This window comes from Mus caroli, unplaced genomic scaffold (genome assembly GCF_978045245.1).
Source record: "Mus caroli unplaced genomic scaffold, Mus_caroli_1 scaffold_8, whole genome shotgun sequence".
NCBI lineage: Eukaryota > Metazoa > Chordata > Mammalia > Rodentia > Muridae > Mus > Mus caroli.
Window position 1 is genome coordinate 43,035,093 of NW_028227263.1, and position 14,724 is coordinate 43,049,816.

Below are 14,724 nucleotides of genomic sequence, written 5' to 3' on the forward strand. Positions count from 1 at the left end.
CAGCTATTGGATGGATCACATGGCCCCCAATGGAGGAGCTAGAGAAATTACCCAAGGAGCTAAAGGGAACTGCAACCCTATAGGTGGAACAACAATATGAACTAACCAGTACCCCGGAGCTCTTGTCTCTAACTGCATATATATCAAAAATGGCCTAGTTGGCCATCACTGGAAAGAGAGGCCCATTGGACTTGCAAACTTTATATGCCCCAATACAGGGGAACCCCAGGGCCAAAAAGGGGGAGTGGGTGGGTAGGGGATTGGGGGGTGGGTATGGGGGACTTTTGGGATAGCATTGAAAATGTAAACGGGGAAAATACCTAATAAAAAAATAAGTTAAAAAAATAAAAAGAAAATCAATCTGGCAGTTCCTCAGATATTGGAAAAAGTTCTACCTGAGGACCCAGCTATACTACTCTTGGAAATATACCCAAAAGATGCTCTAACATATAACAAGGACACATGCTCCACTATGTTTATAACAGCCTTATTTATAATAGCCAGAAGCTAAAAACCACCCAGATGTCCCTCACCAGAAGAACAGACAGAGAAAATGTGATACACATACACAATGGAGTAATATATAGTGATGAAAACAATGACTTCATGAAATTTGCAGGCAAATGGATGGAACTAGAAAATATCATCCTGAGTGAGGTAACCCACTCACAAAATAACACACATGTTATGTATTCACTGATAAGTGGATATTAGCCAAAAAACTCATAATGCCCTTGACACAATCCACAGGCCAGATGGAAATTAAGAGGAAAGAAATCCAGGATGTGGTTGCTTCAATACTGCATTGTGGGGGGAACAGGCTGATTGTGAGAAATGGAAGGAGGGTCACCTGGGAGGGAGAGAGCAGAGGGAGGAAGTAAGGTGAGAAGTGTCAAGTACTGGAGGGGACCTGAGAGAGGTACAGAGGGTCAGGAAATTGAATAAAAATATGTAGCAGTGGGGAATGAGGAGATTGCAGGAACAGTCATCCTGGAACTGCCCCACACCTGAGAATCTATCCTGTCTGCCAACACCACACCTGACACCTTTGCACTTGCTGACAGGAACCAGGTGTTGCTATTTCTTGGGAGGTTCGGCCAGCAGCTGACTTGTGCAGCTGTGGAGGCTTGGAGCCAGCCATCAGACTGAGCTCAGGGACACTGGTGGTGAGCTGGCTGAAGGGCTGGAGGAGCAGATGGAAGTTGCAACCCCATAGGAAGAACAACATCTGCTGGTCTGCCAACCCAGTGCTCCCAGGGACTAGACCACCAACCAAGGACTGTACCAGGAGGGATCCATGGCTCCAGATACACATGTAGCACAGGATGATCTTTTCTGACATCAATAGGAGGGGAACCCTTGAGGTTTGATGCCCTAGCATAGGAAGATACAGGAGTGATGGGAAGGGAGAGGGGGTTGTGTGTGGGAGCACCCTCATAGAGGGAAAGGGGAGGGAGGAGAGGATGGATGTGGGATGGGAAATTTGTGGAGGAGTAACTAGGTAGTGGGATATCATTTGTTATGTTAATGAATTGAATTATTAATAAAATAATAATAATAAATTCAGGAAAAAAAGTGACTGCAATTATTAATAAACAAAATCTCTGATTTTCTATCTGGGTACAACTCCTTCTTACCTTTTCCTTAACAACAACTTAAAATGTACATTAAAGCAATACCAGATATTTAGAGAAAATTTTATCTTTGTATACAATATATAATCTGTTCTCATTTTTATCCATACTTACAGACTTTTTGCCTTAGAACCCTGAGGCAATAATTTTGAATCATAATTTATTTTATTGCTTTGTTTTTATGATTTCCCTTTTGTTTAATTGAAAATTCTACAGAAGTTTAGCATTGTACCTCTTATATCCCTTTAGAGATGCTAATGGTGGGGTAAAGTTTTGTCACCATACTGTTACACTTTCCACTAGCAGTATTCTCTTCAAGAGAGTGTAGGAATGATTACCAGAATGATAGAACAATTTCTACCACATCTTTATAATATGGTGCTTTTCATTTCTCTCATTTGCATGTTAACATGTATCATCTTAGTCTGAATACTTCCTTAATAAACTAGGTATATATTAAGTAATTTGAGACTTCAGATGAGTGAATAATAACTTTTCTGGTATGTTTTTTTATTCAGACAAACTCAAGTCTTCTACCTCCTCTCAATTTCTCAGAAGAATCATGTTTAAAATTCTTATAGAGCACAACATACTTGTTTCAAATGTTTTTGTTTCAAATAAAGGTACATTGTCTATCTTTACTGGTTATCCAGATGTTCAGGAAGCCATTAGCCAGCTAAAATTACTTTCCTGGTGAAAGAAAGAAAAATGGTCAGTGTTGATTTTCTTAACAAAGACATAAGGAAAAACAAAATGCTTTAAAATGATCTGATGAAATTAGGCAAAAAAATCATACTTGTATTTAATAAAGGATATAAAATGCTTGTTCACTCTTTAGGTTGCAGACAGCAGTTATACAGGTGAACGCAGCTTCTGAGAATTATTCTTAAAAAAAGTACTGCAGTGTCAACATTCAAAAGTCTACATATGAAGCTAAAATTGAAATCATTGAATTTATTTTGCCTAGAAATTTTTCATTAATATGTAGTATACACAGAGATATTGACAGAAAGATATTTAATGATGGATTATATATGTGTAATCAGAATTATATAATGTTAAGATACTGAATGAAGTGATAAACAGACATATTTTACATAAAATTAAAATTAGATAAATACAGAAACATTACATCTCACCATAAATCTGTTCGCTTTAAAAGGTAACATAAACGAGAAATAGCATCATACTGTAGCAATAAAATAAGGGTTAGATAATACCCCATTATATCATGAAACATATTCTTCCAGCACAAATGTTATCTAAATGGTTTAGTATTCAGGAATTTTCAAGTGTGAAAAGAGGCTCAGCACTCGATCTCGAATCTGTTTTGTCTTGACACCATACACCAAGGGATTGACTGTGGGGGGCACTAGAAGGTACATGCTTGCCAAGATGATGTGGACACTTGGAGGCACATTCTTGCCAATGCGATGAGTTAGGAAGCTAAACAGTGCAGGTGTGTAGAAGGCAAGAATGGTGCAGACATGCGCAGCACAGGTGCCCAGGGCTTTGGAGCGGGCATTCTGGGAAGACAGCCGGAACACTGCTTGAAGGATTTTTATGTAAGATGCCGCTATGAGCCATATGTCCAATGTTATTACAGAAAGGGCTACTGAGATTCCGTATGCTCTGTTAATGAAAGTGTTAGCACTGGCTAACTTCACCACAGCCATGTGCTCACAGTAGGTATGATGGATTATATAGCCTGTGTAGTAGGGCAACCTCTTAATGAGAAGAGGGCATGGCAAAACCATAAGCAGAGCTCGGCTCAAGCCAACTACACCCAGCTTAATAACCATGGCTGTTGTGAGGATGGTTGTGTAATGCAGTGGGATGCAAATGGCCACAAACCGATCAAAAGCCATAGCCACCAGGATGGCTGACTCAAAAATGCAAAGCGTGTGGATAAAATACATTTGTGTTAGACAGACATCAAACTCAATCCAGTGTTCATTAAACCAGAAAATACCAAGCATTTTCAGGGATGAGGAACAGGAAAGAAGAATGTCATTCATTGCCAGCATGCAAAGGAAGAAATACATAGGCTGGTGGAGACTTGGCTCCAGCTTGATAGTAGCAATGACTATGCTATTCCCCAGCAGGGTCAGGAGAAACAGGAGGCCAACAGGGATGCTGATCAAGTAGTGAAAATTTTCCAAGCCAGGAATACCAACCAGATAGAAAAATGAAATGTAGTGATGTGTTGTATCATTTACCATATTAAAACTAAAGTGTTTAAAATACACTGTATAATAATCAGGATATTCTCCTCAGCAGGGAGGTAGCATTGCAAAGCCTTTACTCAAGGTATTTATGTGTTGAATCAGAATTTCTAGCCTAGGTTTCCAAAATGTCATCCTGTGCAGCAGCATTAACCTTATCTGCAAAAGAAAAGATGAAATATTGTACATTACGTTTTGTTTCAAAATTTTATGAATTCAAGATCTAATTAAATCTTACTGCAAATTTTTCACTTTTGTATTAAAAGTAAAGCTACTGAAATAAGAGTATCTTGCATTTAAGCCATTGATGGTGGAGGAACTAAAATAATGGATGGAGATATAAACGTTCCAACAATTATGCTATCCTATTAACATTTTTCTTTTATTCTTTGTTACCATTGTTAAATAGTTGACCATTCAAAGAAGATATACTAAGAACCAAAAACATCAAATTATATACAATATTTGCTTTAACATCTGTCAACACCAAATTTATACATTTTATATTTTCGAGAGGGAAAGTGTAAAAATTTTTAAATCTTAACTTCATTTTCTATTTTAGCATTGAGCAGTTCCTCACTTGGTAAAAGAGAAAAGATTCTGCATGCAGAGGTGTTTGATTTAAGACACTGAAATCTTAAAGCAACACAGAGAAAAGAGACCAAAGCCTGTTGGTCATATTGAAAGTTCTTTGCTAGGAAATAGGAAGAGGGAGAGTACTCAATAGAGAGGTTAGTGATTATCTACCATCAGAAAGACACAGCCTGCCTCCTCTGTGTAAAGGCTAAATCACAGGGAAAATCTATATCACACCAATTAAAACTCGTCTGGGAAATTTCACTGTTATTTCTACCAACTTACTTATTGGGAAAGTAAGCAATCAATAGGTTTCAGTTTCATTTTAGAAACTTAAAATTTTGGTGTAGAAGGCTCAGTGTTAATATTTAACATGTCCGTGGAGACAGGTTACTTTGCAGTTACCATCTTTTTATTACTTACTAAACATGATTAGCCTCTTCAAAATGGCATCTGATGACTGATCATCAAACATACAATTGATAATTTGGATATAACACGGCACAATTTTAAGCACAGCTGTTAGGAAAGAGACTAAAGTTTATTTGGTTGCAACAATAACCATCCAATCATAAACATCAAACGACTTAAAATTATCCTTGTCACCTGGCTTCACTTAAGGCTGGCTGATGTGTCATAAACAGTCACTATCTCTCCTCTTAGCTTTGTTCCTTTCCTATACACTTGTCAGTCCCACACATCAGACTTGGAACACTGAAAGGAATTTACAGAAACCCAATAAATCGATACTTATTTATTCTTAGGGCAAACTAGAAGCTTTTGCATGTTGTATACTTTCACAAGCATGTCAGAGATATTTTTCTATCCATTTTCTACAGACTCTGACCATACTTAGATGGAGAGTTTACTCACAGCTATTACCCAAAATTCATTCTTTCAAACTGATTTCTTGAAATGGTCTTTCATATTTGTATCATGAGTAACATAACTAGTAATCACCCCATAACAGAAAGTAATGTAATTCTTCAAATGGACAATAATGTGTTTGGAAAAAAATCACTTCATCCCTATCAAATCAAATTCTTCAAATATCTATTAGTTAGAGTTCAAATGTGCAATGCTGTTTCTTCATTTTCAGTATTGATTTCTAACTTGCTTTTATCTTCTCTCTACTGGATAACTGCCATATGACCGATGATACAGTGAAGATGATATAAACATACCTGTTGTACAATATAGCCTTTACTCTGTAAATCCAGTGGCTATGGTTCCTTTTAATGTTCTAGTCCAATGCTCAGGAGTCACCTCTGATTAACAGTGAAAATATCCCTTGGGATCTTCAGGATCTCAGGGAAAGGGATTAGAGCAGCATGCAGCACAGAGCAGTGCAGTGTCCCCTGCTTGGCCATGAACATTCCACAAAGTTTGTCAGTTAAGATGTGATAATCTTCATTCTCCAAAATTCAATTTCAATTTTATTGATATTTTCCCCAGATGCTTTATCTGAGTAAACTTTGGGGCTTTGCACTATCCTAAGATATACAAATTTTCTTTAGACACCTAGAAAAAATGAAATCTCACCGTTAGATTTTAAAAAGAGGATACTCCTAGAAAAACTATGTGAAATTAGCTAGGTATAGAAACAGAAATCCTTAAGCACTCACTCATATCAGTCACTTAGAAAAGCTGATCTCATGGAGGAAGATAGATTTGTTACTCCTCCATAGGAAGAGTAGAAGGAAAATATGGTAAGAAGTTTTATTAACTGTTGTATTGAATCCACCTAGAAGGAACACATCCTATGTACCATTGCCAAGTAAGATGAATAAAACTAAAACACTGTATTATAGATTCCAACACTATTGAAAGAGAGGAAGTATGTTGGCAGATAGAATATCATCTGACTGTTGATTTTATTTTGATTCTGCATATATTTATGTGTCTAGAAGCAACACAAAGTATACCCAATAAGTTTGTATGGTAGTTATGTGTCAATAAAGATAATACTATATTTTAAGAATCTTATTCTGTGGGTGGTGGGAGAACACATATTTAATTCCCAGCACTAGAAGGTAGAGGCAGGTAGATTTCTGAGTTTGCAGCCAGCCTAGTACACAATGTGAGTTCCAGGACAGCCAGGGTTACACAGAGAAATCTTGTCTCGAAAGAAAGAAAGAAAGAAAGAAAGAAAGAAAGAAAGAAAGAAAGAAAGAAAGAAAGAAAGAAAGAAAGAAAGAAAGAAAAAGAGAGAGAGAGAGAGAGAAAGATGTTCAATTGTCTGACTGAAATTTGCTAGGTATTTCAAAATGAAGTATGCAAGATTTTTTTTAAAGTAAAGTAGTCTAAGGTTGCATTTTCTCATGTAAATTTAGAAGTTCTGTTTTTATTTAGACCAATGTTTCACCTCTAACTACTGTGCATTTATGATTTTCCTGAAGTAAAATTTCCCTTTGATCTTTGTTTCTTGTTACATCTTCTACCCTCATTTATTGCAGATATTTTACAGCCTTGTCGAATAATTTTACAAATCTTGTTACCTCTACAAATGTAAGTCATATATTTATGGATGCTGGAGATTCCCTTCACATTGATTGTTTAACATCTTTACTAACAAATAGTATCAGGGAAACATGCAAAAGAATCAAAATATTAAAGAAAGTAAATAGACATTTAGTTTTATGGGAGATAAGTTGATCTTTCTTTCCATTAACTCTTTAGTGTTTGCTGAAAGACAATTGATTATCAGATATCATATCAAAACAAATATCAAGGGGAATAATTATTTTTAAATTAATAGTAATTATTGTAGACTGGATGGTAGTACACCTAAAAACAAATATTGCAACGCAAACACAAGCAAATCCATATGATTGGACCTATACTTATATCACATATATATACACATATATATATATACATACATATATATACATATACACATATACACATACATATGCACATATACACATATACATAAAGAAGGAGCTATTTGGGAAGAAAGGAATTTGGAGTGTGAATGCGGTCAGAGTGATTGATATACTTGAATGTACATATGGTTATGTGACTCATTCCCTTGTACAAGTAATATATGTTAATCACATATGTTTATAATATGTGGAAATTTTTATTAAGAACTAATTTCTTAGGAAAAATCACATTGTAATTTTTGGATTTAAATGTAGAGCTTTTGAAGGCATTGGATTTTATTAACTATAGTATGCAAGTTTCTAGGTAGGCTTGGAAAAGTTGCTTATTTGGATTCAAGGAAGAAGTGGTGTCAGGAAAATTTCCTTTCCTTTTCCTTTCCTCTCCTCTCCTCTCCTCTCCTCTCCTCTCCTCTCCTCTCCTCTCCTCTCCTCTCCTCTCCTCTCCTCTCCTCTCCTCTCCTCTCCTCTCCCCTCCCCTCCCCTCCCCTCCCCTCCCCTCCCCTCCCCTCCCCTCCCCTCCCCTCCCCCCTCCCCTCCCTCCCCCTCCCCTCCCCTCCCCTCTCTTTTCTTTTCTTGTTTTGCTATTTTTTTTTATTTCTATCAACTTCATATATGTAGCAATGTATTTTGTTCTGATTCATGTCCTTAATGTTCCCTCTCCCCCCCCTACTCCAGTAGAAGCTTTCTTCTTTACCAACTAATCCTCCCTCTTCTACTTACATGTGTGTTATGTGTGTTTGTTTGTATGTGTACATATGTATGTGTGTGCTGAGAGAAAGACCAAGAGACAGACAGACCGACAGACAGAGAGACAGACACACACACACAAATATTTTATGTAGGTAACCATGGCTGCAGTGTGTCTATAATTTTAAAGGACACGCCATAATCTAAAGACAGAGTTCTGTAAATTTTTCTGCCCTATCTTCAGGCTCTTGAAATCTTTTGGGGCCCTATTCCTGGGCCTTGGAGAAGGTGATATTGATGACCAATTTAGAGACAAGGACATAATAGCCACCTATTCTTAGAACTTTAATGATTTATGAGACTTTTCATTAATCAATACCTTCTGCAAATGGAAGAATTTTATTTTAAAATTCATGTTATAAATTTTGTGTTTCATATAGAAGCTTAATGTGACAAAATAAACATATTTTCAATTATAACAGCAAAATGAAAATCAAATAAAAATGAACAGGAGTAATTTCTTTATTGTACCTAGTTTTATGTGGCGAGATAAATTTTATGAATGAATTTATACCTATAGAACTAAAGAGAATTTTTTGACAATGAAATTAGTCATTTTCTTTATGTGTGTATATATGTATATATATATATATATATATATATATATCAGATTGTTTTATGAGTGTAGTTATTCTCATGTGACCAAAAGTTTAAAACATTTCAATATAAACATACATGGTTCATGACATGGATTAAGCTCATGTTGTTAGAGAACAGAATCACATGGAGACAGTTGATACACCTGAGTATCATCTGACAAATTCTCTGAACCTTCCCACCTTCACTTTGTCATTCCTATTTGTGAATACTTTTTGTTTAATTTTTTTACATTTTATACAAACATACAACTGTTCAATAGAATATAATCTATTACTATTTTTTATTTAGTGGTTTTCTAAGATGGAATCTCACTTTCTAGCCCTGGATAGCCTAAAACTCATTATATAGAACAGCATTACTTCAAATCCATAGAGATCCACCTGCCTCAGCATCCCAAGTTGTGAGAGTAAAGGCCTTGGACAACATACCTAGCCTTCTAAATTTTTTTCAATCTACACTAATGTGTGAGTTCTTCAAATACCACATTGTACATCTCCCTCATCACCACACGCAAAAATTGCACTAAGAGACATCTAGTATTTTATTGAAATAGATACAGGAACTTACGGAAGTTTCATTCTGTTGCAGAAGGCATTCATGTTTCATAGCAGATATGGAATGGGAAAATTGTATATTTATACTATTATATGAGGATTGAACATTGAAAAATGTACAGACACTTTGCAAAGCTATTTATTATGGGTTAAAAATAGTACAATTCACAATATCAAATTATCACTTCAGAGGTATGAAAGGCATGATCAAGTCAGATAACCAAATTCTATCTGTGGTCTCAGCTGTGGAAAGAATTACTTAGTGAAAATAATTCTCAAATGACCTCTCTATCCAGGTAGATGCTATTCCCTTGGTTGATGTTAATATTATCAGTGTGAAATACAGAGAGGTATATGTACAACTCGCCTCTGTGCTCATATCAGTAGGGCTTGGCTATTTCACACAAGCTTTATGGATATCACAATAAAAGGTAATTAACATAGTTTACAAACCTTTCCTTCTCTAATGTTTTATTGACTCAGAAAAACTATGAACTCACAAGGCAAATTATAATCCTTCAATGGTTAAAACTATAGATTCTGAAAACTATCATTTCTGGATTTGTAAATTTGTATATTATTAAATGGCTGGAATTCTGCATATACAAAACTGGCATAGTGGACTAAGAAAAGTAGTTGGTATCCTTATATTTCATTGCATGAAAAGATTGTTTTAATTTTGGAAAAAGGCTTATTAGTAAGCATGCATAAATGTTTCCAAATGTTATCATTTTAAAACTATAATGGCAGTTACTAGTGTGTTATGTGGTCTGTCCTCTACTTAAATATCTGATATTTTCTGTGTTTTTGTGATAAAACAAAGCTAGAGAGTGCAAGTTTTCTACCTCATGTGTTTGAGGAAAAAGTGGACCTAATGGTATCTTATGAAATAATTATCCTGCTTCTATTGAAAAGAATTATCTATTTCATGTGTGTGTCCCTGAAGTATAAAAGAAAATAAATGTGTTTATTCCTTATTACATGTAAGGCAAGAGGGAAAAAGTGGAAATACAGAGAAGAAAGTGAAAGAAATTAAGAGAGCAAAAGAAAGACAAAGGGACATTCAAGTCCCCATTCACACCAACCTTACACATACACATAGTTGACAGATGCTCCAGTCTCTCACACAAACTTTACAAATATGCATACATACACACTTGGTTAATGGAAGGAACAATGTTCTAGGCCCCATTCACACATACACATAGAGTTGATGGATGGGAGAGAAATAGTGTTCCAGCCACCATACTTTATTCTTTCTTCCATAGTTTATATATCCCAGCAAAATCTTTCAAGCAGTATAAAATTACAATGTGGTTATAGTTTAGCTTTCTTCTAGTAAATGACTATGAAAAAATAGTGTATTTTCCAATGCCCTTACAAGAAATTAAATTACATCATGCAGGTAAAGAAAACACGCTTATTTCCCCAAACTAACGTACATTTGTAACCAAGCAACTTGTTAAAGATTAACAAAATGCAAGCAAGCAAGATAATTTTCTTAGTCCGTTTCTCTTACTTGTAGGCAACATTTTGCAGTTACAAAGAAAGAAGTAATTATTTCATTATTTATCTTTAAAAGTAATCTTGTAAGAATCTTAAAAAATCGCAAATCTAAACTTTTACATAAGAATCAATCATATCTATCCTAAAACCTCAAAATGCCTATCTACTCATCAGCAATTCTTAACAAATCATATCAGGAAGCTGAGGACAAAAATGGGTGTAAAAAAAGTCAATTATCACTAGTCCAGCCTCAGTGAGAGTCATGTCACACAGTGTTGCCACTGTTCTTGCTCCCTGACCATAAAGGGTCCCTAGCTTAACTAAAAGAGTGTGTCTTTCTGAATTTTAAATTGTTCCCTAAGATTTGTTTTTTTCTATCAGAGCCAGTGGTAAAAACATCTCAACCTATCTTCACTAACAATTTTATTTTTCCAAATATTTTCTAAGGGTGGGAGTCATTGTTGACAATCTATGTTTCTAAGTTCTTCTCTAGGTTAGTGATTGAATTATTAATCTGCTTTATCAGCAATGCCTAAAAGAGATTATCATGAGTGCCAGAAATACTGCCAAATGAGAGATTTGGAACCCCCTTAAAGTTTTCTTATAATTCTTAGATTAAGGCAGATGTGAATGTAGCAAATCAGAGAAGAATTCCACAACAGCATGCAGTCCACAGGAAACAGTCCCTGGTTCCGTGTCACATGGAGGCTCATCCATGTAGCTCTGATAATCTGTGGGCTGCATTCCATTAGTCTACAGCCATTTGTCATTCCTGCTGCATAGCCCTTGGTATCATTACAATTTTCAATAACATTATAAAAAGAAGACTCGTGGCTATAAAAATATTAGTACATTCTCATTTTTTCTCTTGATGGATCTGAATGAAAATAGATATTTCTCTTCTTCTCCGTGGAGAGCCCCAACAGTGTTAGGTAGCGAGTAGTGATGAGCCTTGACTCTCTGCTGTGGCTTGTTCTAAATGACAATCTACAGTGGATTAAACTTCTATCTGACTTTATGTTCTGATTCTTGAGCAGCAGTATTAATTTGTGGATGAATAATTTAACTTTTGCAATGTACTTTAAATTTTAGGTTTGTTCAGTTATTGTCTTTGAGAATTTGAATGAGAGACAAGTGAATCAAATTATTCCTTTTGATAGTAAAAAATTAGGGCAACAATAAAAACATTTCCCAATTTTCAAATAGAAAATAAGAATTTCTCTCTTGGGGCCCATGAGATGGCTCACCAAAGAAAATTGAATGGGGCCCTGAAAGTTGTTTTCTGACCTTTGCAGGCACTGTATACCATGGTATATCATGACATACCATGCATGACACCCCCATACACACACATACACACATGCATACACATAAATATGCACATGTATAAATATAGAGAGAAAGGGAGAGAGGGAAGCAGGAAGGGGAGAAGAAAAAGAGTACACAATTTATTACTTTAAAAGGAATTAGAATCTTAAAGGATTATCAGGCAATTGCTGCCAGTTATATACCAGGTGATCTTTTAAATAAATGTGATATTCTTTCCAGCCTTTACTGAGATGGAGCAATAAAGAAAACCATGACTTTTGTAGTTATTATTTAACAGATATAGACATTTAGAATAAAAGTACAAAAACCAAATATAATCATTTGGCTGTAACAGATGGCATCAATCACAGAAAATGAGTGTTTTATAGTCACAGAAAATGGCTTGCAACAGCTTTATCCACAGTTTCAAAGGAAATTATTCTGCAAAAGGGATCGTCAGAAGAGCATTCCATACACTAGCCCACTTCTAATGACCTCATTTATGGTTTCCACTCCTTTCTCTTCATCACACCAAAACTAATTGGGACTTCACTATCATTAATACATTGAAGCAGTTTACTCTGGATCTTTTTTTCTCATGTAATAAAATTTTCCACACCTCTCTTTTATAGAACTCAACACTACACCTACTCAGCTCACTTTCTTTCTGCTTACTGGTGTGCCAGGATTAGAAGATATTCAGATTTGGATGTCCATACCTTTCAGCTTCATGTATGTCTTGGCTGTGTTGGGAAATGTGCTGGTCATGGCAGTGGTGGTCTATGACAGGAGCCTCCATGAACCCATGTATCTCTTCCTGGCCATGTTGGCATTCAATGATGTCCTCCTCTGTACTGTCACGGTACCCCAAATGCTGCTTATTTTCTGGCAGGGCCCCTTGGAAGCCACATTCCCTGCATGCCTCACACAGATGTTTTTTGTCCATGCTCTGTTTCTCTCTGAATCTGCTGTCTTACTGGCTATGGCTTTTGATCGCTATGTGGCTATCTGCATTCCACTGCATTATACATCCCTGCTTACAGGCTCTCTCATTGGTAAAGTTGGGCTGGCGCTGATAGCTCGGAGTGTGGCTGTTGTTACTCCAGGTGTTCTACTTATTCTCCGTTTGGACTTTTGCCAAAACAACATTATCCGTCACACATACTGTGAGAACATGGGCATTGCCAAGTTGGCTTGCAACAGCTTTACCTTAAATAGCATTTATGGTCTCTCAGCTGCTCTCCTCACGACAGGGCTGGACTTTGTCTTCATCTCCTTGTCCTACTGGCTAATCTTGAAAAGTGTTCTACAACTGCCATCAAAGGAAGCACGGACAAAAGCCTTTGGCACCTGTGGAGCTCACATTTGCGTCATTTTAATATTCTACACACTGGCCTTTTTCTCTTTCTTTACCCATCGCTTTGGGCACCATGTGTCCAGGCATACACTCATCCTCCTGGCAAATCTCTATCTACTGATACCCCCAACCATGAACCCCATTGTTTATGGAATAAAGACCAAAGAGATTAGGATGCGAGTAGTAGGAACCTGTTCTCAAACATTATTCAAGTCTATTGAAACAGCAAAGAACAGGTAATTCAAATAAAAAATGAGGCTTAAATGAAAATCCGAAACAATCTGCTTAGATCTAGCTCTGAAACATATAACATTCAATAAAAACACTCAATGGGATTCAAAAGAGAAAGAATATAAATTGCATGTATAGGGCAGTAGAGTGAATCTTGGAGGAATTGGTATGGGGGGGAGACTATAATAAAATATATTGTATGAAAATTTAAGTAAAAAAACATAAAAATTTAAAATAATAAAATTATGGAATATATATTACTTGCAAAAATTATTGTTATGACATAAATAGGAAGATAACAGGAAATATAAGTACCTTTGAGGAATATATCAACATATTACAGTAATCAAGGGGGAATCAGCATACTAAAGTGAGTTAAATGTTTTATGCTATATGTATTATTCTATGTCAGTTATCCATAGAGAGAATAAAATAATAGCTTTTCTAAGCCAGAAATTACTAATTATACCAATCTCAAGAACAACAGAAATGAATGAATTCATAAATAATCACCAGATAAACAATTCAATTAATCAAATAATTAATCTCAATGGTCATATATAACAAACTCCCCAATATACACTTTATGTATAGAGCCTATGCATAAAATACATTGCTTTATTGTTTTAACTTCTAATGTTTTAATTTAAACAGAGTTATATGACTTTCTTTTATTTCCTCCCTGCCTTCCCTACCTTCCCCAAAATCCTCCTAGTCACCCGGTCTTAAATCAATAACCTCTTTGACCTTTGATTATGTTTGGTACATACCTATTTATGCGTGTCTGTGTATGTGCAAATATAGGTAAATAGAACCTGCTAAGTGTGTGTGTGTGTGTGTCTGTGTGTGTGTGAGTGTGTGGGTGTGTGTGTGTGGGGGGTGTTTTCAAGGCTTGAACACTATGCGTTGGATAGTTATAAGGAAGCCCACCCTTGGAAGACTAACTCTCCTCCAAGCGTCAAGGGTCAATTTGCCATCATTCAAATTCTTCCCCCTTATTTTTCCAGAAAATATCTATTTCTTACAGACTTTCAGTCATTCGTGTACTAAAACTTTTTAGTTTTACATTCTTCAATTTTGTTTTGTTTGGATTAAGAA

The 14,724-nt window shown here is 35.8% G+C and overlaps 2 protein-coding genes across 2 annotated transcripts; one reads left to right on the plus strand and one right to left on the minus strand.

Annotated features, from left to right (window-relative positions):
- Positions 1–2,905: 2,905 nt before the first annotated feature.
- LOC110299460 (olfactory receptor 52P1-like) lies at positions 2,906–3,856 on the minus strand. Its single transcript, XM_021169162.1, has one exon. It carries the CDS (start codon positions 3,854–3,856, stop codon positions 2,906–2,908), a length of 951 nt encoding a protein of 316 aa, XP_021024821.1.
- Positions 3,857–9,636: 5,780 nt separating this feature from the next.
- LOC110298005 (olfactory receptor 52Z1P-like) lies at positions 9,637–13,635 on the plus strand. The gene is made up of 2 exons (XM_021167061.1): positions 9,637–9,655; positions 12,671–13,635. Exons 1-2 carry the CDS (start codon positions 9,637–9,639, stop codon positions 13,633–13,635), a joined length of 984 nt encoding a protein of 327 aa, XP_021022720.1.
- The last annotated feature ends 1,089 nt before the right edge of the window (positions 13,636–14,724 follow it).

Bases quoted from the DNA above. Each gene is read 5' to 3' on its own strand.
- LOC110299460 (XM_021169162.1), bottom strand. From the start codon at position 3,856: ATGGTAAATGATACAACACATCACTACATTTCATTTTTCTATCTGGTT.